This window comes from Uloborus diversus, chromosome 1 (genome assembly GCF_026930045.1).
Source record: "Uloborus diversus isolate 005 chromosome 1, Udiv.v.3.1, whole genome shotgun sequence".
Taxonomy (NCBI): Eukaryota; Metazoa; Arthropoda; class Arachnida; order Araneae; family Uloboridae; genus Uloborus; species Uloborus diversus.
In genome coordinates, this window is record NC_072731.1 from 20,137,246 (window position 1) to 20,162,264 (window position 25,019).

Genomic DNA, 25,019 nt, shown 5'->3' on the forward strand with positions numbered 1-25,019 from the left:
AAGAATGTCATAGAAATTTCTTTGTGAAGGATGAAAATTTATTTTTCTTATAACTCCTAGTCAAAAAGAATGCTTGGAATTATATTATTAATATCTCTTAATGTCTTAAGATTGCACAAATGCTTTTTCATTGTTTAGAATGCATTTTATTTTCGTTAAAAGAACATGTTTTTAAAATTATTGAAAACCTGTTGAACCGCATCCTTGTGCCTAATGTTGACTTTTCTAAGACCTTTTTGCCCCTTTGTGTGCACTTTTGAACTGGAGCAAATACATGAACAGGTGGGGTTCATGCTGAGGAATGACCCCCCCCCCCTCCCAATACAAACAAACTTACGGTTGGGTGCAAAAAATTTCTTAAAGTATTTGGGTGTAAATAAAAGCACCAAATCGACCAGGAATTATGGTCCTAATAAGAACTTCTCCCTGTATTACAGCTTAAACGTTACCAAAAAAAAGTAGTGTTTCACATGTTTACTTTGAAATTTTTTTATTGAATTGAGAAAAATTGCTCCAATTGTTTGAACACAAAAGGGAGGCATAATTGTGACGATGATTTAAGACGGAGGGCATGACCCCCATAACTCTTCCTCTGTATTGGCGACTCCTGCTTTTGAATGTTAAGATTGAATTGTTAATGCATTTTGAAAGGCTATGTGTTAATTTAGTAGATATGTTTTCAATGTGTTTCGTACCTTTCTTATTTTAATTACATTTGCTTTTGTTAACTGTTTTATGCTCTTTCAGATTTTTATTAATAACGAATGGCACAATTCAGCAAGTGGAAAAGTTTTTCCAGTGCTTAACCCAGCTACTGCCGAAAAAATTTGCGATGTTCAAGAGGGTGATAAGGTGATAACTTCAGTTTGATAGATCGATTGATGTGTGCATTATTGTCAAAAACTAAAACTGGAAATTGTCGACTCTCGCCAATAATTCACCAGAAATATTCGGTCGTTTGTTGATGTCATTGGTACATGAATGTTGATATTCACCTGCTGATGTCAACATTTAGCAGATTTTGGACCTTCACAGTAACATATACAGTAGGCTCGGTTTAATATGATCACTTTGAGAGGGATCTAGTTTGATAACAATAACCGATTGATGACAATAACCGAAAAAAATTCATTAGACACAAAATTGCGATTTTTTTCAATTAAAAGCATTTATTTTTACAACTGGAAATTAAAGTAACAATGTTTCAAATAAATGCTGTTTTAAATAATAAATTACCGAAATGAAATAGCTCTTTTTTTTCCCAACAATTAAACCATCTGTCTGATGCTAGAAAGTCTTTTGCCCAATTTAAAAGCAAGATCTGCTTTCTGCAGCATTAACGCACCGTTTAGGAATATTTTTTTCCCTGACATTTGTAAACCAGTTTTAAAGCAGGTTCAACTCTACCATCTTTTCCAGCTCGCTTGTTGTTAAAGGTTTCATTTAGCTTCACTTTATTTTCAATCTCGTCATGATGTTTTAGTAACTTACAAACTAATGGGCCGAGAAATGTTTTAGAGACACACAGAGTAGCACTGTGGCCGAGTACCGAGTTACCAAGTACCGAATTCCAATTATGTTTTAAGAAGAACCACCAACACACATGTTATGAATTTCGAACTTATTGGAATAGTAGTATAGACCTCCATGTCCATATAATAGTTTTTAAAACAAAATTCTAGCTGAAATTTAACTACGCATTATATAAAAGATTTTGTTTGTGTCAAAAATTTTATAAAAGGTAGTTTTTAAAATAAACAAATAAATAATAAGTATGATTAATCAAGTTGGAATTAAAACAAATTATATCAATCTATTTTAGTTCTAGTCTGGGGTGTGCACAGAAATTTTGGGGCCCGTCACAAATGACGGGGCCCCTCCATATTGTTTACCTCTATATTTCATACCTAGTTTAAAAAATATTGGGTCGCCTACAGGCTTGGGCCAACAGGTGTCCCTTCTCCCCCCCCCCCCCCCCCCCCGTTCATGCTCCTGGTTCTAGTCCGCCAAATATAACATAAAAATTTCATATTTTTTACACTGCTCCATTGTTAATAAATAAGTTTTATTAACTCTGCAGACATTGAAGCATAACAAACTTCATTATTCTCAAAAAATTTAAATTTGACTTGTAAATTTGAATTACAAATGATTACAGTACATTATATGGTTGCACTCCTTTATTAATTCTAAAATCTGCCTTAACAATATTCCATTTTTACAACTACTCGGTATCGGCAGAGTATCTGATCAAAATCGGTACTCGGCAAATTGGCCGTGTACCGTGTAGTTACCAAGTACTCAGTACGTTAAGATAAATAAATACCTTTGTGCTGAACAGTAAAGTAAGACAAAACAACGTAGAAGAAGCACAAATTTGTAAATTACAGCAGACACGTGTTTCGGCGTTACAGGGAACGCCTTTTTCAATGCAAAAAATAGTGAGCTTATGGATGAAAAGACATCCAACAAAAGCCAAGAGCAGACAAGCATGCAGCTTAAAAGATAAAAACAGCGGATTAGCCAAACACCAATGACAAAGTTATAAACCGATCAGGAACCAATAGGAATGCAAGCAAAGGCCAAGAGCTTTCTCTTAGGTTCGAACCCAGAAAGAAAGAATTCAATTGGACAAAGATTAAGCCGAAGCTTTAACAAAAAGAAAAGAAATTGTCAGTAACCGTGAACCGCAAGAAAGGAAAAGCTGAATGGAAAACCATGAAATAAAATAAACAGAAACAAAAAAAATTCGAAAAAAGGAAAAATAAAGATAAATAGAAGAAAATTGGGGGGGGGGGGGGGTTCCAATCAAGACAAAAAGGTAAAAATAAACAAAGGAAGATCGATATATATATATATATATATATATATATATTTTCATGGTTTTCCATTCAGCTTTTCCTTTCTTGCGGTTCACGGTTACTGACAATTTCTTTTCTTTTTGTTAAAGCTTCGGCTTAATCTTTGTCCAATTGAATTCTTTCTTTCTGGGTTCGAACCTAAGAGAAAGCTCTTGGCCTTTGCTTGCATTCCTATTGGTTCCTGATCGGTTTATAACTTTGTCATTGGTGTTTGGCTAATCCGCTGTTTTTATCTTTTAAGCTGCATGCTTGTCTGCTCTTGGCTTTTGTCGGATGTCTTTTCATCCATAAGCTCACTATTTTTTGCATTGAAAAAGGCGTTCCCTGTAACGCCGAAACACGTGTCTGCTGTAATTTACAAATTTGTGCTTCTTCTACGTTGTTTTGTCTTACTTTACTACTCAGTACGTCTCTAATTTTTTTGTTCTGAAGCATTTCTTTGGCTCATCACGATTAAATTATCAAAGCATGTTAAAATGTCAAATTTTTTCCTTGACAGTTTGTGCTTTTTCTCCATGGCTAAAATGCTGGACCATTTAGAGTGAAGTTTTAAGTGTAACCGAGCAGGGAGAAAATTCTTCTGTTTTACTGATAAGAAAAGAACTTGTTTTCCCGGAAGCTACTTGTCTGGGTTTGCCTTTGGATTTATTTTGATTAAGGAGCAAAAAAGAGGAAAAAATTGAAAGTTTATGAAAAAGTGATAACAATAAACAAAGACCCCGATTACAATACCCGACGTTTTTTTAACACAGGTTAATATACAAGTGTTTCAGGACTTTGTGATTCTGATAAATTAAGCGAATGATAACATTAACCGTGATCACATTAAGCGGCCGCCTACTGTATGCCTTTTTATTGTGTCCAAAATTTTTAGTCATTAGTGAAGTATTTTTTAATGAAACAAAATTAACCATAACAAATTTTGCTTCAAGGGATTTCATAAACTGGTTTGAACATTTAAATTTTGAGCAGGTTCTCGATGTAAGTTGTCAAAACTACATGAAAATATCTATATTTTTTCTAGATTTTTAGGCATTTAAATGTTTTTGTTATAAATTTTTTTTAATTTCGAAACTTATGAGCATCGCGGAACTGATTTCTTCATATTTCAAGATGCATCTTTATTATTATTGTAATTTGCGCTGTATAAACAATAAGCAAACAGCACTTTTTAGTAATCCAGAAAACTGGGAAATTCAGATATCGGGGACAGCTATGGTCCCAGTCCTCCCAGATAATTGGTTCTGGTATAGTTCTTTTCCCATCTTAGATTTTTTTGAAACAGTTTTTTAATTTAATTTTATTTGTTTTTATTTTTTTGTTCCCAGTAATCTTTTTGCTTGTTATTATTGACTTTTTTTTTTGGAAATTAACTTTACTGATAGGACTGATATCATATTACATTTAAGCAAATCAAAGTTAAAAGGAAATCCTCTTTATTTTAAATACTTAATGCTCATAATCATTCCTATTCTGGCATTTACATACGTTTCATCCTTACTAATATTATAAATGCGAAAGTGACACAAAGTGAAATTATTTATATGTAAACACTGTCAGGGATGCAAAATAGAACATGGGGTACCTTTTGTCCAGAAAAAAATATTTTTTTAAATCAGGGGGGCATATCTTGATCCTGAGACTTATTGTCCGAACTCCATTTTAATTTTACTTCTTTTAAGCAAGTTCAGTTTTCTAATTTTTTATATTTGGTAACAGAAGAAAATATTATTGCTATTTATTTTGAGTTCTTAAGATTTTTGAGTTGAAAAAGCTAGACGTCGAAGAAAGTCAAAAAAAAAAAATGCAGATTACATGCAGAACATTTTCTGTATAGCATCTTCAGTTAGGAATTAAAAATCATATCTTATGAAAGTGATTAAGCAAACATTTTACGCAGTTTCATAAACTCTCTCTAAAGGCAAGTTTCTGGTGAATGTATGGTAATGTGGTGCTTTGGCGATAAATAATGGATTTGGATGAATTATTTTACATTTTAATGCTGCTTGCTGCTTTTAATTGAAAAAAAAAAAAGAAAATTAAATAAAATGACATTTTTAAAACTTATTTGATGGGCAGAGTTATGATAATGTGGTTGTGAGGAGTGTTCAAAATCTTGGTGCTACAGCAGTTACAAAAATTGCACTAAAATGTAAAAATTCTGCCGGTTTGGTTTTAAAAAAATTATTAAATATAATAAGGTGTTGAAGTAATCCGCCAAATTAGTAAAACTACACGCTCAAATAATATTAAAGCTACTACATTAAAAGGTAAATTAATTCACCAAATTTATTTTTTATGTCCAGTGTCACCTGGTGAGTACGTTACTGCATTGACAAATTTTTTAAAATTTTTATTAAAAGTTTAATTATGGCCCCACTTAATTTCTATAAGTAAGCGTAGCAGAAATTTAGTGGGCCCATGGTTTTTCCTTTTTTTCATTTTTTGTATTTGTTTTTAAGGATTATAATGCTAATTAGGATTTTGTGGAATTAATGTCTATTTTTATGGCGACACTGGAGAATATTGTTCTTTTTTTCAACTGTGTTTTTTATGCTATCTAACCTTTTGCTGATGAAGATTTTTATAATTAATCATGACAGAGATTTTCAGAGGGAGATATAATTTGAATTTTTTCGATATCATTTGAAAATGCCAATATCACCATTCTAATAGGGACTTAAGGGAATGTTTCTCCTTCCGAAATGTAAAGGTTTTTTTACTATTGTCCTAATTCAAATGCAAACTTTAAAAAAAGAAAAAAAACTGTTCTGCTTATACAGTAAAAGACCGTTATAACGCCGACCTATATAACACAATTCTTTATAACTCGCACAACTTTTCAGAAGTAAACAATAGGTTTTGAAGTTTAAAAAATCTTTCTGTTTTGCTTTACAAGCATAAAAATTGTTAAGCAAATTAAATTTTGAAAATTTTTCATCTTTCCATCTTAATTCAAAGAATTTCATTTAAATTGAAAATTAGTACTCAAAGTAAACAGAAAATACCAGATGGCTTTTGAAAATGCAGCTGTTATACAAACCATGAAGCTAGCAATAGTGCAGGATAATGCACTTTCTTTTGATTGTGAAACATATTTATTTGTGAATAACTAATTGTAATATTGGTGCTTTGATACTCACTGCAGATAAAACGCATTCTGAAGTGCTAATATATAGATATATTCTGAATATTAGTTTCAAAATTTGTGAAATAACCTATATAACGCAAAAACCTGTATAACGCAAAAGCTCTGGTCCCAAGGTGTGCGTTATAACGGTCTTCTACTGTACTCTAATTTTAATGGTATTTTTACTCTGAACTTTTTAATATTTTAAACAGAACTGTGAATGTTATTTAGAAACAGTTGATTTAATTCTGATGGGGATTTTAATGATTTGATGTTCTCACTCTAAAGGGACATTATTAGAATCTGGATTTTTAGTGACTGTTGATCCTATTTTAAGACGATTACCTTTACAATTGTAGGCGTATTTCACCTTATTTATTCAGGAGGGACATGCGTCACCTGAGCTCTGTTCCTTTTTGCGGCAAGAAGCTATGCAATCATTTAGATAGCCGGCTTAACTCTGGACACCATTTGATGGGGATTGGGATTATAAGGGAAATGTTTGACTTTCTTAAAAGTTGTTGACCTCACTCGAATTGGAATTTTGAAGAATTACCCATACTAACTTCTTTACTACTCCTATACCTTTTCCTGATTTATATTGTGTGATTTTTCGGATGTCTCCCCAGTTTCGCCAACATTTCATTTATGCCCTCTCCCCTCCTCCCGTTTTTCAGTTTTAATAATACCTTTTGATATATTAAAGGGGAGGCGGGAGGATTTGAAATGTCAGTGAAACTGGGGACAAACCAATTTTTTGTAACTATTTGACCTCTACCTGTGTTGACCATTAATCTGAATCGATTGAAAAATCTACATCAACGTGAGCAAAGCTGCTGGTAAAAGCTAGTTATTTACATCCCTAATATTAAGTGAATTTGCACAGTTATAAATTTTAAGCTGGTGGATTTGAGAAAATTAGCTACATAAGTATTTTGTATTAAGCAGAGTGCTTTTTGTAAAATCTGCGTTGAATGTTGCAGGCTGATGCAGAGAAAGCCATTCAAGCTGCAAAAAAAGCCTTCCAAATTGGTTCCACTTGGAGAACAATGGATGCCTCTGAAAGGGGACGTCTGTTATACAAATTTGGGGACCTCATGGAACAAAATCATGAATACCTTGCTGTGAGTTTCTATTATTTTTAACATGTATTGGATGCTTATTTCTGTGTTGGATCAAATGTGGCTAAAGCAAAATATATAACACTAGTGGTACCCGCAGGGCTTTGCCCATAATAGAAAATTAAAAGGTCTTTTGGTTTGCCTGTATATTTACAAATAATGTATGGTGAATTTTCTCGCCAATTGACTTGTGCCCATGTTACGGTTCCACGTAATGATAATTTCGTAATTTACTCGTCCATCTTATGAGAATTTTGTTCTTAAAATTGGAATAGAAAAAGAATCACATCGAATTTTCGAAAAATCGCTTTGAGGTGCACACTCCCATGCTACAAACTAACTTTGTGCCAAATTTCATGAAAATAGGCCGAACAGTGTAGGTGCTATGGGCATCACAGAGATCCTGACAGACAGAGATCCGGATAGACAGAGGGACTTTCAGCTTTATTATTAGTAAAGAAGATGAAGCAAAATAAAATATGCCGTGGAGTCTCGAAAATCCGAGGTAATTGGGGCTCACTTCACCAGGGCGGGTTTACAGTCTGTTCAAGGGGTGGTGGTTGAAAACGGTAAATTAATTATATACATTATTTATTGAAATCGAAAGTGATCCTTCACTGCACCAGAAATTTAAAATAATACCATTCAGTGAAATTCTAGTGCAATTTTAAAGATGAATGTCCTCAATTGTCATGAAATCTCGATGCCATTTTTACTACTTGTAACTAAATTTACGTTTTCAACTTCTCTGTTAACAAAAACTAAATATCACCACAGACATAGTGCTGAACCTGATCTGAGAATGTAATGTTTTTTCAGAAAGGCTGATATTAAGGATGTATCTGTCATAGTAAAAATAGGAGCTACCTATGTCATTAAAAAAAAAGTTTAAAATTTTCTTTGAAACAAGTTGTAAATCATATTCAGGGAAATTCAAGTTAACTTTAAAATTAGTGTTTGAAGTCGAAAAAGATTTTTTTTAAACGAAAAAAAGCTCTTTTATTAAAAATTAACCATTCCTAGAATGTTGCATGCAAATTATAGTATTAAGGATAATGCAGGGGTTCCAAGAAGAAAGTGGACATTCAAAAGGGTTCCACTTATTAAACAAATTAAAAAACGCTGGTTGAAACTATTTTTTTTGCAACAAATGAGATATGTTTCCTTTACATTGGAACCTTTACTCTCAAAATCTACAATTTTTTTCAACATTAAAAAATTAATCAAGCAAAAATATTTAACTAATTCATAAGCAAGTTACAATAGGTTGACTTTGGATGTCCCGTATGTGATACATGCAAATAAATAACGTTTTAAAGAACAAGATTGTTTAATGAAAAATAACTGTGTCAGGAGTATCTATTTATCAAATGTATGTAAAATTAAAAAAATTGCTTACCCCTGTTTAATTAAAAGATTTAGAGATATGTGAAATTGTTCATGAAGTTTGTCTTTTTGTTCCGCGCCTCACGGTGGAATGGCCCCAGATATAGATTTTTATTTTATTTTTTCCCATCATTAAATGAGACATTTAAACTTTTTCTATACAGAACCTTCAGAGTTTAGAAAATGGAAAGACATTTAAGGATTCCTGTGGAGATGTAATTTTTGCCATCAGGACAATCAGATACTTTGCAGGTTGTGCCGACAAAATACATGGAAAAACAATTCCTGGTGGTGAGTTTATTTTAAAAATTTTATTGAACTCCTTTCAATTTCCTTATTTCATGGGCAAAAATTAAATTTTGAAATTTATGCGCAAAAAAAAAAAATATTTTGTGCAAGAGCAGCGTGGATTAAGTTTTCGTGCAATGAAACTTAGCTGCAAATTTTTAAAATCTATAAGAATTCTATCATTTCCATTTGCATGTAATGTTGAATTTTGCCATCAGTACTTTCTGTTTCACTTTGTTTGAACTTGTGCTTTAATTTCATTGATTTATTCTGTCCTTCAGAGCAAAAAAAAAAAAAAAAGGAAGTATTTCTTTTTTTTTCTAAAGCATTTCTTTCTCAAATGACGGTCTGATTTTTACTTATGACAGTTTTAAATGTATTAAATGCAGTTTAATGAATGTAAACTATGAATTTAACAACTTGTGTGATCAAGTAATTTTTGGAGCAGTGCAAGCAATATAGGGAATACATACAATGTATAGACTGCTAGATTATTTTCATCACTGTAATGGACTCATCAGTATGGAATATCGATAACTGAGCTGGGAAGCAGATGTTCTCTCATTGAAGCTGAGATTATCAACTAACTGGTTAGCTAAAGTTAATCTAGCTCACCAGCAGGTGTCAAGCAAGGAGCTATAAGCAACAGCATACAGCTTGATATTGAAAGTAGCCAAAATTTAACTTTGAAATATTCTTTTCCAAAGTCTGAGGGACAGTATTGTAGGTTGTCACATGTGTATGAATTGTAAGATTCCATTATATTTTATGACCGTAGTGTATGAAATATTTCAGATGGTGATACCTTTACCTACACTCGATTGGAGCCAGTGGGTGTTTGCGGATTGATTATTCCTGTAAGTTCATAATCTTTTTCTTTTTTTTTTTTTTGACTTTTTTTATTTTATTTGCAAATCAAATAGATTTTTTTTACTGTATTCTTAATGCCAATTTGTGTAATGTCCATTATTAGTATGAAAAATTATGTTTTAATAAATGATTTCAAAGCAGCCAGAAAGATGTAACCTATAAATATTGAGAATTTTTAATTTAATTTTCTATTACTTAAAAAAAGTTTTATACAGGTATTTGCTGCTAAGTACGATAAAGAAATAGTTTGTATAAAAATATTTAATTCCCTGGGGTGCAACTCATGAGTTGTGCAATCTCAATTGGGTTGCACATAAGGACACAAGCTACGTTGAAATTTCAAACTGTTAGATGAGCAATTCAGTAAAATCTATTTCAGCTGTGTGTAACTAACAAATATTACTTCTTTCTTCAATGATGAAAAAGTAAAGCTGCTTGAAAGCATACAAAAAATATTTAGAAAATGAATTTTCTAGTCGGGACAAGCAAGTTTGTTACTAGTTAACTAAAGTAATATAAAAGACTTAGTAATCTACGATCATGAAAAAAAGCACTGAATGCAATGAATTTAGTGTAAAAGATTTCCTTACTACATGCATTTGCAATGCCAAAGAAATAATTTTATCAACATAAAAATAAATGGTTAAAGTCAGGTCACCAAACTGTCAATCGTTTTGAAAGTTACCCTAGTGCAAATCTATAGTAGTAGTTATATTTGCATAGTTTTAAAAGCTTATTTTAAAACTATTTGTTACATTAAGAAATTTTTTTTACTTATCTTCAAGCCTTAACTTCACTATAAAATTTCATTTACTCTAGTCATTGACAATAGTGAGCTGCAATTATCTTTTCCAATTCTAAATTATACTATTAACTGAAAAAGTGTTTTAAAATTTTTTAATTCTCATATCTCGTTTGCTTGTTTTAACTAAAAAAAATGTGACTATCCTGAAATTCTCAAATTTTGGATGCCTTGTTCAAGGCAAGATTTTGTGTTAAAAAAATAGTTTATTACTGCAATAAAATCATTTATTCTACTTTAATTCTTTTCAGTGGAATTTCCCCGTACTTTTGTTCTGCAACAAGTTTGGTCCAGCCATAGCTGCTGGTAATACAATAGTTTTGAAGCCTGCCGAACAGACCCCCCTGACTTCCATCTATCTGGCAAGTTTGGTCCTGGAGGCTGGATTTCCTCCCGGTGTCGTCAATGTGGTACCAGGCTATGGCCCAACTGCAGGTGGCGCCCTCACCGCATCTCATGATGTAGACAAAGTCTCATTTACTGGTTCAACAGAGGTGAGAATTTATTTCATGGAGAAAGTTATGTTTGATTTAGTGTTTTTCTGTTTTTTAGTGGTTTATCTCTGTTTTCTTTTAACTTTTTGCATATTTTGTATCCACTCACTCATGCAGAGAACCTTTGACTTATTAATATTTTAACCTACCTTTTAGAAGCAATCAATAGCAACCCATTTCATCATTCTCCCATATCATCACCCCAATTCATATTTATATTTCTGGTATGTATGAATATTTACCCAACAGAAAAAAAATTGAGAGTGTAAATTTAATATAATTGTTATTATTATGATTCTTTGTTTTGTTAGCCTCATTTATTTTAATGCCTCTATCTCATTGTCGTATAGAATGCAGATTTTTATGGCTTTTAAAAAAGCATTACTCTATAAAGAAAAAGATTGTTTACTTCTAAAATTTAAAGCCTTATGATTTTCATTTTTCGCTTAAATGTTATGTGCAGTTTCTGAAAAAATGTTTTTGTAAAAATAATTTTAGAAATCAGTTGCACAGCAATTTTCTAGCTATAAAAGACAAATAGAATATTAGTGTTGCGATGATTGAACTGCAGGGACGATGGAATGACTGCTCAGGGCTAAAATGACAACATTTTTCTCTAATGATCAGATGGGAAGTCATCCCCACAATGTGGTTTGGTTCATTTACTTGACTTAAGATAAAGGGAGTTGAAGTACAACCATAATGTTAATTGCAAAATAATTTCTATTGCTCTTATAAAAATTAACTCTTTATTGAACAATGTTTTAAACTAGCATATTTGTCCCTACCCCCTCCTTATTTTTTTCCACTTTGCTGTTCAAAAACCTTTTATGATACTGCTTATTTTTTCTTCTCTATTTTTTTAATTTATTAGATTCTTTAAAATTAACAACTTATGAAATGTTAAGAACAACTGCAATTTTTTTGAATTGTAGTCAAGAAGTTGAGGAATGTTTTTAAAATTTGGTTTGATTATTTATATTTTACTTATTTTTATTTTCTACCCATATTTAGGTTGGGAAGCTGATTCAACAAGCTGCTGGTCAAAGCAACACTAAAAGAATAACATTAGAAATGGGTGGAAAGAGTCCTCTAGTTATCTGCAATGATGTTGATGGTAAGGAACTAAAGTTTTTCATATTATGGTTTCATATAAAACAATAAACTTACCTATGAGCTTATAAAATAAATTTTATATTTGACAAATGCAATACTAAATTGTTAGTTTATAATACATGTAATAATTATTTATTCTGTTTTTTCACTGAAAATTAGTGGGGGTGCTTAATTTCAAAGTCCAAAATGGATGTGTTCCATAGAGGTTTTCTTTTTAGATTTGATCCTCTGTCATTAATATTTTTGTTAGGTATTTTTAATGTAGAATGCTTGATAAGAAAATATTTTTGATAAAAAAAATATTTTCTCTTAATAACTGACTGCATTCAAAAAGATTTAAAAACAAGCAAAACTATGTTTCAGTCTTGCAAATGTAAGATAAAATTTTAGCTACCAAAATCTAATTTTCTAGTTTTTTTTCTTTGACTAATAGTCCATTAAACTTGTCACATTTGTTGAGAGAAGCCTATATTGCTAAAACCAGAAGTTTGGAGCTATTTTCTGAAATAAAGGTTTTTCGCAATACTTCTAAATACTGCCTTATCATTGGCAAGTTTTTTCTTTGCTTTCTCAGTGTAAGGAATGCAGATATATTTATCATCAAATCTGCACTGCATTTTTTATCAGCTATAGACCAACTATATTCTAGTCTATAAAAATATTTGTTATATAAATATAAAAATCTCGATGGTAAAAAGATACAATACATATTTAACGTCCTGGAAAAATGAAAAGCTTGATGTTTTTATGAGAAGTGAGACTATGAATAAATAAATGTTTATTTTATGTTTTTTTAATGGGAACAAAGAGATATCTGAAATATTTTACACTTCCTTCGGGAAAGTTAAAGCCTTACAGGATTTTTTTAAAAACTGTTAAGCATTCCCAATTTTTTGAAAGTACCAACTTTTAATGCATTCTTAGCATGTGAGACTTATAAAAAAATCCAAAAGTTTAATTTTTAATTCCATTATAGCTTAGATGAGAAGGGTTAAGGTTGCCATATTGAAATGTCAATGGCGTGGGGCACAATCCTTCATAAACGAAGTTCTTCATGATTTCTATAAGCCTTTTCTAATAAGTTAAAAATATAACTACATGTATTTCTTGCAGTGGATGAAGCTGTTGTAATTGCCCACAATGCATTGTTTATGAATCATGGACAGTGCTGCTGTGCAGGATCTCGTACATTTGTTCATGAAGACATTTATGATGAGTTTGTGAAGAAGAGCACTGCACTGGCCATGAAACGTGTTGTTGGGGATCCTTTTGATGATAAAACTGTCCAAGGACCTCAGGTAATAACTATTTCTACAATATAACTTTTGATAATTCAGCCTCTAAATAACTAAAATTAGACTAAAAATTTACAGACTTATCAACATGTGATTTGTCTAAAATATGGAGATTTTTTCATTTGTGTGACATATCACAGTATTCAGTGTGACACAGCCAATTTTTGAAGTATTTATTATTTTCATTGTAAAAATTCAAATAATAAAGTTTTCAATTATTTTTATCTCTTATTTGTATATTCACATAGAAATAATACATAATTCAAAATTTATTTGTTAAATGTTGTCTTGTACCTTGATATTGCTAAACAAAGCTTTGGCTTCTTTAAATGTCTTGAAACAAAATGTTAAAAAGAACATATATTACCAAAAATAATTTTAAAAAAAATAACAAGCAGTAGAAAAAAAATAAGCTGATGAAGCTTGATTATAATTTACTGAATTTAAAAAAAAATCATCTTCTCTTAACTTTGCACCATTTTTAAACTTCCATAAATCCACCCTGGATAACACAAAAATTTGTGTGCATTAGTTTTAGTCATATGACGGGTGCCCACCCCGGGGGGGGGGGGGTATGGTGCAGTCTGATCCATTGAAATTTTTAGGGGGGTGTTTTGAGGGGGTATTTTTCTCATTTGGGGGGATACGATATTAAGGAGAGGTGCACCCTTGCCCTTGGGGGGGGGGGAGGGGAGAGGTTGGCACCTCTGGTTATGAGGAATACTTTCATAGCAAAAAAGTAAGCGATGTGACAATGGCTATGGATACTAAACAGATTGTTTTAAAATATGCATTGCTTTTGCTGAAAAAATGTTTATTCACAACTCTGAAATTAAAGTTTGCTCATTTTTTGACAGAGTTGGACCTTATTCACATTGAAATTAATAAAGATTAGCTGTGTGTTAATTTTTTAAAGATGTGTTGCACTATTTTTCTTGAAGGACAAAATCTCAGCTATTGATGATGATTGCAAAAACTCAATTATACATTTGGGCAAATATTTTAAACAGTACTTTTGTAAAAGACATTTTCGTATTTCTCGATTGCTACTTCACAGTGGATTGACTTTGTTAATTACATGGATTTATGTAATCACAGTTAGTGTTTCCTCCAGACCAGAAAGGGGGCAGATAAAAGAACATTTTAATTCCATTAAAAAGGTAATTCTGGGGAGAAATTTTGTAAGAGAAAAGGTGATTTTATTTAGTTTTTTGTATGCTATAAGTATACAATATCAAAGTGTTTCTCAAGAATAGTTATTGTTTTGAATAATAAGGGAAAATTTAATGTTCAAATGATGGTTTCAAATGGTTTTTAAATGATGCTATAAACTGAGAAAATTTAGATTTATTTTCAAATTAAATTCTAGCGGAAAAGGAAACGAGTCAAGTTTTAAGGGCAGGCTTGCGTAAATCTTTAATTTGCTTTTGTGATCAAGTTCTGCTTAAGGTTCAAAGGGACAAAGAGGGTGCTTTGAGATAGGTAAAAATGAGGGTGGGGCACAGCACCCTCCTGAAAATGCCTGCAGAAAACACAAACAGTTTTGTAACTGCTAAATAATCAAGTCTCTAAAAAATAAAAAGAATTTGGAAAAGTGGGGATTGTGGCGACTGTTTTAATAATATTAAAAAATATATTGGTAAAATCCCTTTAGGTGGTCAATGAATCTTTTTGCAGTTGTGCAATAAGAGCAAATGAAATTTTTTTAGCAGTTTCTGGGCCAATTAAGAATTTATCCGTATGCTACCAAAAAAGTCCTTATTGTGTAAACTTATAGTTGACTCTTATTTATTTCTCTGAAACATAACTTGAGTTTTTGACTAAAAAAAACTGAAAAGCTAATTATTTCTTTTAAGCTGATACTTTTATATGGATTTGTTTTCTCAATTTTATATTTTTAAATTGTTATATATTTAACATGTGAATTCAAATCTTAGATTGATGATGAACAATTTGCCAAAATTTTTGATCTTATTGAATCTGGCAAGAAAGAAGGAGCCAAATTGGAATGTGGAGGTGGTCGTCATGGAAGTAAAGGCTACTTTGTGCAGCCAACGGTATTTTCCAATGTCCAAGATCACATGAGAATCGCAAAGGAAGAAATATTTGGTCCTGTCATGCAAATTTTCAAGTTCAAGACTTTAGATGAAGCCATCGAACGTTCCAACAATACAGAATACGGCCTAGCAGCTGGTATCATTACAAAGGACATCAACAAAGCCATCCTGTATTCAAATGCTGTTAGGGCTGGTACAATCTGGTAGGCATATTTTTGATATCCTTACGTTATTGAATGAATAATGTATTTTAGGATGTGTGTGTGCAGAAACTCCATGCAAGGCAGGACCTGAAGTTTTATTTATTTTAATGGACACAATTTTCAGAGTTGAACAATGCTATGTAGAATTTTTTTTTTATAATTCTAGTCTCTGTTTTTATTTCAGAAGATTATTTGTAAAATAGTTTCATTTTTTAGAAAATTATATGAACTAGAGACATTTTAACTGCAATCATTTTTGTAGTTGGCTAATGTAGACTTAGTGCTAGTCTAAATTAAAGGTTTTGTTCCAATTTTTATACAAAAATGTCAAGACTAATTTTAAAAAATCCTAGACCTTGCAGATTTGATTGGGATGTTAAATCTAATAATAAATTAGTACTTAAAAACTGTAGTAATTTTGAAATCCATGAAGCTTTTCTGCAAAGAATAACTTTTTATAGCAATAGTTTTTTCACTAACACCGTAAAATTGTCTAGAGCCAATGTTAAATTAGGGAACTTAATGATTTCAGGGTTATGGATTTTGTCTTCAAAGTATTTTATGATATTACTAGTTAGACCTGTATGGCAATGCCTGTGCTATGAATTTTGAAGAAGTGCCTAGAGTTAAGGCTACAATGGAGTCTTAAAATGCGAAAAATTGACCAAAATTTTGATTTTCCATTATTTTCCTTATATTATATCTTTGAACTGTGGGCTATTCATAGCAAAATTTTTTTTTTCAATTCAGACTATTTTTACAGAAGTTATAAGCTGTTCTGTTAGTGTAATATTATACATTTTGTGATGTTCCATTTCAATGCAAGTATCTCGTAATTGTAAAATTTCAATTCATGTGTATCTTTCAAATGCTCCCTGCAGATCAGAATTTGTTTAATTACTTTGAGTTTTTTTTCAGATTGATAATGAGATACAAATTCAAAAACATTAGGGAGCAAATTTTCAAAACCATTTCTTTTTAAAAAAAAAATTAGGCTTAAATCCTAATTTTATCGTCATTTTTCAGAAAAATTCAAAACCTTAACAAAACCTGAGTTTTTGACACCTTTTGAACAAATTATTGTGGTTAATAAAATTTTGCTCCTCAAGTTTTCTTTAAATATGAAATATGCATCTAGAAAAATCAAGTAAAAAAAATTGGTGCTCATGGAGTGGTTTTTGTGGTTTAAATATTTACGATTAAAAAATATAATATCCTCTATATTTTAAAAACTATTCAGAATTTTTCAACAAAACTTCGCATATTACTCATAAAGGCAAGGGCACCCATATGCAAAACTTTAAGGGGGGGGAGGGTTGGCTCAGATATTTTCTCCATGGTTTAACAGGATATTTTCCCCATAGAAACATTTCAGTTCAGATTCGAGTTTTTAATAACTTATTCGTTAATTGCTGGAGAAGAAATGTTTTTACATTTTTGCAAAGAAAAAAGTACTAAAAGTGAGGAAGTCCTAATTTGAAGGGGGGGGGGGCTTGAGGCCTCACTTGCCCCCCACCCCCTTGTATGGGCGCCCTTGCATAAAGGTATTGCATAAAGGTAACTCATAAAAATTTCAGAACGATATCTTCAAAATTAAAAGAAATGATTTTCTTACCCCATTGTAGCTTTAAGGAAAATCTCTCTTGCTCCTTGTAAAGTTTAAAAAAATTAACTCCATTAACAAAAATGCGTACACATCTTGTAGCCTAAATTCAAGTGTATTCCATGTCGTATAGTAGAATACATCGAAACTGCCGATCTGTAAAACACATTACCTTTCAGAAGTAACTCAGTAAGTTCTGCAATTAAGGAAGCTCTATATTTTGCATTGCAAACATTACAGAATTCTGTAGTAAATTAAATTTTGAAAGTTCTTAATCTTTTCACCTTAGTTCAAACCTTTAACCCTTTTAACACAGCTCTGTGATCCAAGTGTAAAATATTGCACTACTTCATAAAAATAGGACTCTTAGGCATCCCTTTAAACAATGCAAGAGATTTTCGGGAAAAAAATGTTCTATCTAATATTTTGGACATGTTCCAATTTGGGAACATTAGAGTGTTACATTAAGTATTTTTACTAAGGCTTTTAATTGATTATGCTTTAAGCTTGCTCTAGCTTCAGTTTGTTATTTATGCAGAAACGCTTGATATACGTGATAATATTTGTCACATTCATTTCAATTTCAAATGTTAAATATTTCAAAATATATAAAAATAGAAAAAAAATCAGTATGCATTTATAAACAAATTCATGAAAAAATTGATAGCAACTACAGGAAATACAATAGTCAGTCTGTCATTTTTTTCTCCGTGTCTATATTTTTTAAAGCTATGATGTCGGAGTCGCAGTCCGACAAATTTTCCCGTACCAATTTTGCTGTCTCAAAATTCTAGGAGTCTTGAGTCGGGAGTTGGTACACAAGCTATTTCGGACAAATTTTTCGGGAGTAAACCTGCCTTTTAGTTTGGGATCTGTACTGACTTTTAGTTTCTCCGTTGGCCACTAATGTTAAGCGATTTGAACTGTTCGAAATTGAACAGAAAATTGTTCAAACCTAAAAGACATTTTCTATACTTGTTCTTCTTCAAAAGCTTATTTCTACAAAATATGTTTGAAGCAAATTCGGTTTTTCGGAAACACGCTCTAAGTTCGGGATTTATTTTTGCCTTGAATTTCCCCGGAACCGCCTTTGTTAAGCTTTTTTGAACTGCTAAAAATTGAATCAAAATTGTTCAAATCAAAGAATGAAATATAGGAATGTGGTGTCCTTGCCGAGCTCTTTTGAACAAAAAAAAAAAGTTTGAATTGAACTATTCACTTGAAAGTGTTTGAGGGGGGGGGGGAGCAAACCGATGGACAAATACATTACCCCCACCTCATTACCCTACTTTCCAATTTTTTAATTTTTCAAAATTTATTTAATTACTTTTTTTATTTTTTACTTTTTTTTTGTTTTTAGCGATATTTTTAAGATACATTTAGCATTCTTTATGCATTTTTCTTCTTTCTCTGACTTTACTGGGAAAGTAGGCTAAAAAGTAAAATTTTTGATTGGAGGACCGAATCTCTGGAAAGTCCCATGTGATCTGATAATAGAATTTATTGCTAACAGATTGTAGCCTTAAGGGGTACTAGAAAAGAGCTGTAAATATCTTCAGTTCTATGTACAAAGGGATTTTTCAATATCACTCCCAACCTAAAACTGGAGATGAAGGGGGAGGGGGTAAGAGCAACAGTGAAAGGTCGAAATGTAGCCCACCTGCTTTTAAATGATTAAATAGAGGTTGTTTTCCATTCTGAAGCTTTTACTAATCACATACCAGAACTTACACAACAGTGTAAATTGCCCAGCTTTGTATAGCGGATTACGCCTATGTTCCCAATTGGGAACAATGATATTTGTTTATAGGATATACATTTTTGTTGGAAATTATCGGTCAGGTTTGATCATCAAAAGGGTCCCTATTTATTGTTACTTTATGTATTTTTAAAAATTATTTTTTTTTTAATCTCTCCTTGAAAATTGGTAAAAGCCCATTTTCCCTAATTTTTGTAGAAAACAGTGATTGCAAAATATAACTAATTTTTCTTTGAAAAATTCAGATCTGTTTTTGACAATAAATAGAAAAAAAATGTCAATCCTCACAAACAAAACTTTATTTTTTACAATTTTTTAAAGTCTATGTTCCCATTTGGGAGCATTGGCGCTTAAAATGTTAAAATGAAAGGTAGTATTCACACTAAAAAGAGTACTGGATTGTCTTTAAAATTGCAACTGGCTCTTGTAAAACCAGTTCTGCTAGTTTCACAAGCCATGAAACTAGCAGAAGTGCAGGATAATTCACTTTTTGATCATGAAGCATTTTATTTATGAATGATGATTAAATAACAATATTTGAGCTTTAATACTCTTTGTAACTAAAACTTGTTCTAATGGTTGGTAAATATATTGGTAAGTTCTGAAAATTATTTTATAAATTTGTGAAATTATGTATGTAAGGCAAAACTCTATAAAATACATGAGCTCTGATTCCAAAGTGTGTGCTGTAAGTCTTCGCCATAATAAAGAGATCTTTGACTCTATTCACAGTTTGAACTTAATTCTAAGGAATTCAAAGAAATATATACAGTCAAAATAAAAATTAAAAATTAAAAAAACTTTTTGTAGGAGTAAAACTTTAACTGACAAAGCAGCAATCTTTCTTGTAAATATCTGTTCAGAATAAAAATATGTATGTTTTTAACTATGTTTTTGTACATCTTTTACTGAGGCGGAATAATGTCAATGTAGCATTTTAGTCACTCCTAAAAGCTCTTATTCCAGTGAGTTCTGAACTGTGTGAGTTTAATAACTTTACTTCTGGAAAGAGCTCTAGAACCAATCGCATAAAATGTCTCCAGTGGTCTAGGCTCAATTATTAACACGCCAAAATGCAGTTGATTACGTGGAATCTGCAATCTTTATGAGTTTGGATTTTGAAAGAGAGGAAATTTTTATCTGTTGCATTGCCGCATCCGCGTAAAAAAATAAAGGTGTCAAATCTTAAACCGCGTACAATTGAAACGATATAAAGTAAACCCGCGTAAAACGAGGGTCTACTGTAATGAAAAAATATCATGTAAAAGATATATGAAAAGAACTGTATAAAGTCAAAATCTTTGAAAACCTAAACCCTGCTATCCCAAGATGTGCATTTTAAAGATTTGTGATATTTATTATTTTGACATATTTGTATAGAAGATAATACTATTTGTTTTTGGTAATACTTTTTTACCAATTGTTATTTTTTTAATTTTAGGGTCAACTGTTTCTTTTCCGGCTCTGCTCAAACTCCTTTCGGGGGATACAAAATGTCCGGTCAAGGTCGAGAGTTGTAAGTTACTTTGTGAATTTTACTCATTTATTCAACCGTCATTAACATTGAGGAATATGGTTAAATGATTTTTTTCTGTGAGTTGAATTCATTGATGAGACCATTGATGTTTGCACAAATAGAGTTATGAGGAATCTCTTGTTTAGCTCGAAAAAAAAATACTTTTTTGTATGGCTGCTTCTGTTGAGTGAAACAATTGTTTGACAAGAAAATGATTATGACAACCATTTTAACCCCAAAATAGATAAAAATTTTAAATTTTTAAGTCTATTGTAACAAATAGGCGATTTAGCAAATGAGCTACCAAAATTTTAACAAAAGAAAATATTTACATTTTTCAACTCCTACCCCCTTTTACAATCTGTTTTTTTTTTTTTTTTTTTTTCATTCTTTTCAAAATGATTGTGTCAAAATTTTGGGCTATATTTTTTAAAAAGTGTAAAGCGTTTAGCTGTTATAAGTGCAAGACGTCTAACAATTTTTTATTTTTTCAAGTTCAATCCAAAGTCACTTATCTAAATTAAATGATTTACGAAATAGTCAAATAGAAGTCAAGGTTATTTTCAGAATAGTTAAGTTTACTACTCTTGACTAATTTTGAAAATTATGTTTTTTATTCATGCTTTCATTCATAAAAATTATTTTGGAGGAAGTATCTAAAACTGTATAGGGTGGAGTAAAAAAAAACAAAAACAAATTCTGATAAACATTAAGCAATAGTGTGGAAAAGTTCCCTTTTGTATGAAAACTTCAAGGAAAAAAGTTATAAGGATTTCATTGAAAATTAAAATTTGAAAATTTTTATATAACAACACATAAGATTAGGCTTTTTGTGCATCTTATATACACTGGTGGACAATTGCTAAGGACGGATGGCAATAGCAGCGTTAGCAACCACAAAATGAAGGCAAGGAAATATGGGAATTAGCAAAAGTTCGGTACACAGTAAGACGTGTTGTGAATATGCAAATCTTAGACTCACGATTTTGCTGGTCACGTGATAGCGCTGATAAGCGGTATAAAGGATTGGGGGCGTGATGACCATTGTTGTTCAAAAGCAACTTTTGATGGGAAATAATCAATTGTTGAACTTGCATTTCTCAGTATGTCTTCGCGACATCCCTTAGATGATTTTATGGGTGGCCTTATGGTTGGCAACATCGAAGAAGGGCAGAGAAATTTAGATGTTGCCAGGAAGTTTGATGTCAGCCACAGGGTTCTTTCTAGAGTTTAGAAATCATTTCAAGCAAATGGAATGTGCAGCAAATGTCACAAGGGAGGTCGTATGTGCAATACAATGTTAGCAGAGGATAGGTACTTAGCACTAGCAACGAAAAGAAACCAGCGCAACACCTACTGAGGTAGCAAAGCAGTTTCCTGCTGCTACTAGCAAGCAAATATCCTGAAAAACTAGCCAGACATTTGAATGCATACGCCCGTCAGCTGGTTTTGTACATCCCTTTGTCTACAAGCCAGTGTTTTGCTCGTTTGAAATGATGTCTTCAGCATTGCATTTGGAGAGAAGTGGACTGAGCTTTTGTACTATTCTCAGATAAAAGCAGGTTCAGTCTGTTGTCTAATTGTGGACAACAACTAACCTGGCATGAGAGTGGTACAGCATACAAGACGGCAAACATAAAAGAAAAGGACTAGTATCCTACAAATTGCGTCATGGTATGGGTAGGATTACGATCAATGGCCGTACATCGTGTGTGTGCTTCCAAACAAGACTGATGGCTAGTGATACATTAATATTGTTTTACTGCCTCATGTTCATGTGTTCTGTGGTGCTGTGGGCAATAAATTCGCTTTCATGGATGGCAACGTAACATGTCATTAGCAATCGCCATCCAGGAGTGTCTAGCTCACTCAAAATATTCAACCCATCGGATGACTAGCGCGTTCTGTAGATCTGAATCATTGAAAATGTTTGGTATGCTTTGGGGAACAACAACTACAACGTCCCCCAATAAGCAAGGACACCCTTATGTGTGACTGACAGAAGAATGAATTAAATTACCCCAACTGCTGCTGGATAATGTTGTGTGAAACATCACATGATTAGTGGAAGCTTGCATCGTTCTCCATGGTAGCCACATAACATATTGACATCTTGTGCTGGAACGCCTGGGGGTGGTAATTACATTTATTCAGTTTTACGTATTCAGCCCAAAATGACCATGATTTTCAACACCTTCTGGATTTCAGAGCTCAATAAATTATCATCATTGCAATATTCTAGAGTTCACTTGGCATCGAATTACACTTGCTTTTTTACGCGCTACATAGCCCATTGGAATCCGTCCTTAGCAATTGTCCACCAGTGTAGCATTTACAGAACAATCATTCTAATAATAAATTATGTATAATATATTTATAACGTTCTATACATAAACATATCTTGAAATTAATTACTAATATCTCTTTGAATAATATTACCATGCTCCATATTTTGCGCTTAAGTATTAGGAATTATTATTTGTAAAACTTAGCTTACATATTAATGAATCTGAACACACATCGGGCAAAATTAATTAATGAAAACATTTCTTACAGAGAAAAACTGGATTCCCCTTGTTATAATATCAGTTTTGAAGTAAATTTGCATATGATAAAGATACAAAAATTAAATATAAAAGTTTGAAAATATAAATCTGGCTTGAAACACTCCACAAAAGATACATCTCAAAAGAAAAAAAGTTGTGTTTATAGTTTTTCCTCTCAAAATCTCTTTTTCGCCAAATAAGTTTTTTTTTTGCATTTAGTGCAGTGCTGGATGCTTAGTGCAGGCTCTGAATTTCAGTTGTGTTGTGTTGCATTTTAATTTTAGTTTCCAAAAATTAAAGTGGTTTCTCCTCTGACTTCCAGTGTTGTGAGCAAGAAGCCATATAAGTTGTATTTTTGTAAAAATTTATTCATTCCATAATTCCATTCTATGTATTGAATTTTATGTTTAAATTATTAAATTGTAAAGCTTGAACTGCCTTTGCATGTTGTAGTATTTATAATTCTTATTCTTATTTTAGTGGTACTGATGCATTACATGAATACTGTGAGATTAAAACTGTAAGTAATGTTTGAATTCAAATCTTTTTTTTTCTTTTGAAATATTAACTGTAATTAGTAGGTACTTTACGGCTTTCCCAAAGAATAAAACACAAAATTTCTGCAAATTTTATAACCATTATCTTAATGTTAATATTTAACCTAAATTTTTGTAGCTAAATCCTTAAATTTTCAAAACAGTTTAGTGTATTGAAAATTCTCTATGTTTTAAATGTGACCATATAAGTCCAATAATTGAGGAAGCATTAAATTGGGTAGTTAATCCTTGCATGGAGCACAATATACTTTAAATTTTACTACCAACTTTTATGTATTAGTTGGATTTCATTTTTTACAACAGAACACTGTCATTTAATCTTGTGTGATTTTGAATTCTTTTCTTTTAGGTGACTATCAAGATTCCCCAGAAGAACTCTTAAACATGAGGATTAAATGAACATTCTGCATACTTTTCAATTATTAAATTTCTATTTTTCTAGTGTTCATTCAATAAAATTTTGTTAAAGTACTCTTTTTTACTCATTTACTTTCAATAGATAACACAATTTCTCATGCATATATTTTTCTTAGTCTTTCTTTATTTTTCTAGTACTTTCTATATATTATATAGAAAGTACTAGCTGTACTTGCACGGTAATGTCCGTGCTAAGAATTTAAAGAAAGCCCGTTGTATAAAAAAATCTACTCCCCTCCCCCCTGTTTTTACGCCAAGTTTAACGCCAACGGCAGTAAGCAATTGCGATTAAAAATCACGGTACATCTCATCTAGGACAAAAAGGAAATCCCGTATGCTATACGAAAAAGGATTCAACTCCCCAGCGGAAAAACAACACAATTAAAAAACTTGGTACCTCGAGGACAAAAAGGAAATCCCGCACCCCGTATGGAAAATTTAACTATAAAAAAGCTGTCGTCTGAGAAAAAGAAACAAACAAAAAAAAAAAATCCCCCCCCCCCCGTCTGATGTCAAATAATAAGTATCATATTTTTTTAACAAAAATGCGTGAACACCCTTTGAAAACCTAAATGCAATCCTTTAAAATCTAAAATATTTTGCGAAATCAGCAAATAATCCGCAACTACATTGTTTATCGCCAAATTCGCCAAGCGACTTACAAATTAAAAAGAAAATTAACATTCGCACAATGAATTTAACAAAAATGACAACAGCGCAATAACCAAATCAAGAATTCATCGGTTCTATTATTCGAACGCAACAGTATAATGAAGATGACGTCACTGCAGAAACAAAAATAAAGTTTAGCCTTAAAAATTGGCTCAATTAGGATCGCAAATAGAATCGCTTATATTTCGTGTTCTAATTAATTGAGAGAAATGGAACAAACATCATCTTGTTCGGAAAAGAAAGTTCTTTCCAACGACATATAATGTTAGGGGGTGGGGGGATTTTTTACCTCTTAACTAGGCAAAAACGCGAAATTTCAGCTTAGT

At 31.7% G+C, this 25,019-nt stretch overlaps 1 protein-coding gene across 1 annotated transcript; it reads left to right on the forward strand.

The window, feature by feature from the left end:
- Positions 1-747: 747 nt before the first annotated feature.
- On the forward strand, positions 748-24,076 carry LOC129234471 (aldehyde dehydrogenase 1A1-like; the record flags this gene model as incomplete). The annotated part of the gene is given in 11 exon segments (XM_054868472.1): positions 748-852; positions 6,975-7,115; positions 8,663-8,789; positions 9,582-9,643; positions 10,710-10,952; positions 11,967-12,069; positions 13,182-13,366; positions 15,301-15,623; positions 20,427-20,501; positions 23,528-23,567; positions 23,954-24,076. Coding segments are annotated over 11 exon segments (1,437 nt in total), but the record flags the coding sequence as incomplete, so codon positions are not given.
- Between the last annotated feature and the right edge of the window lie 943 nt (positions 24,077-25,019).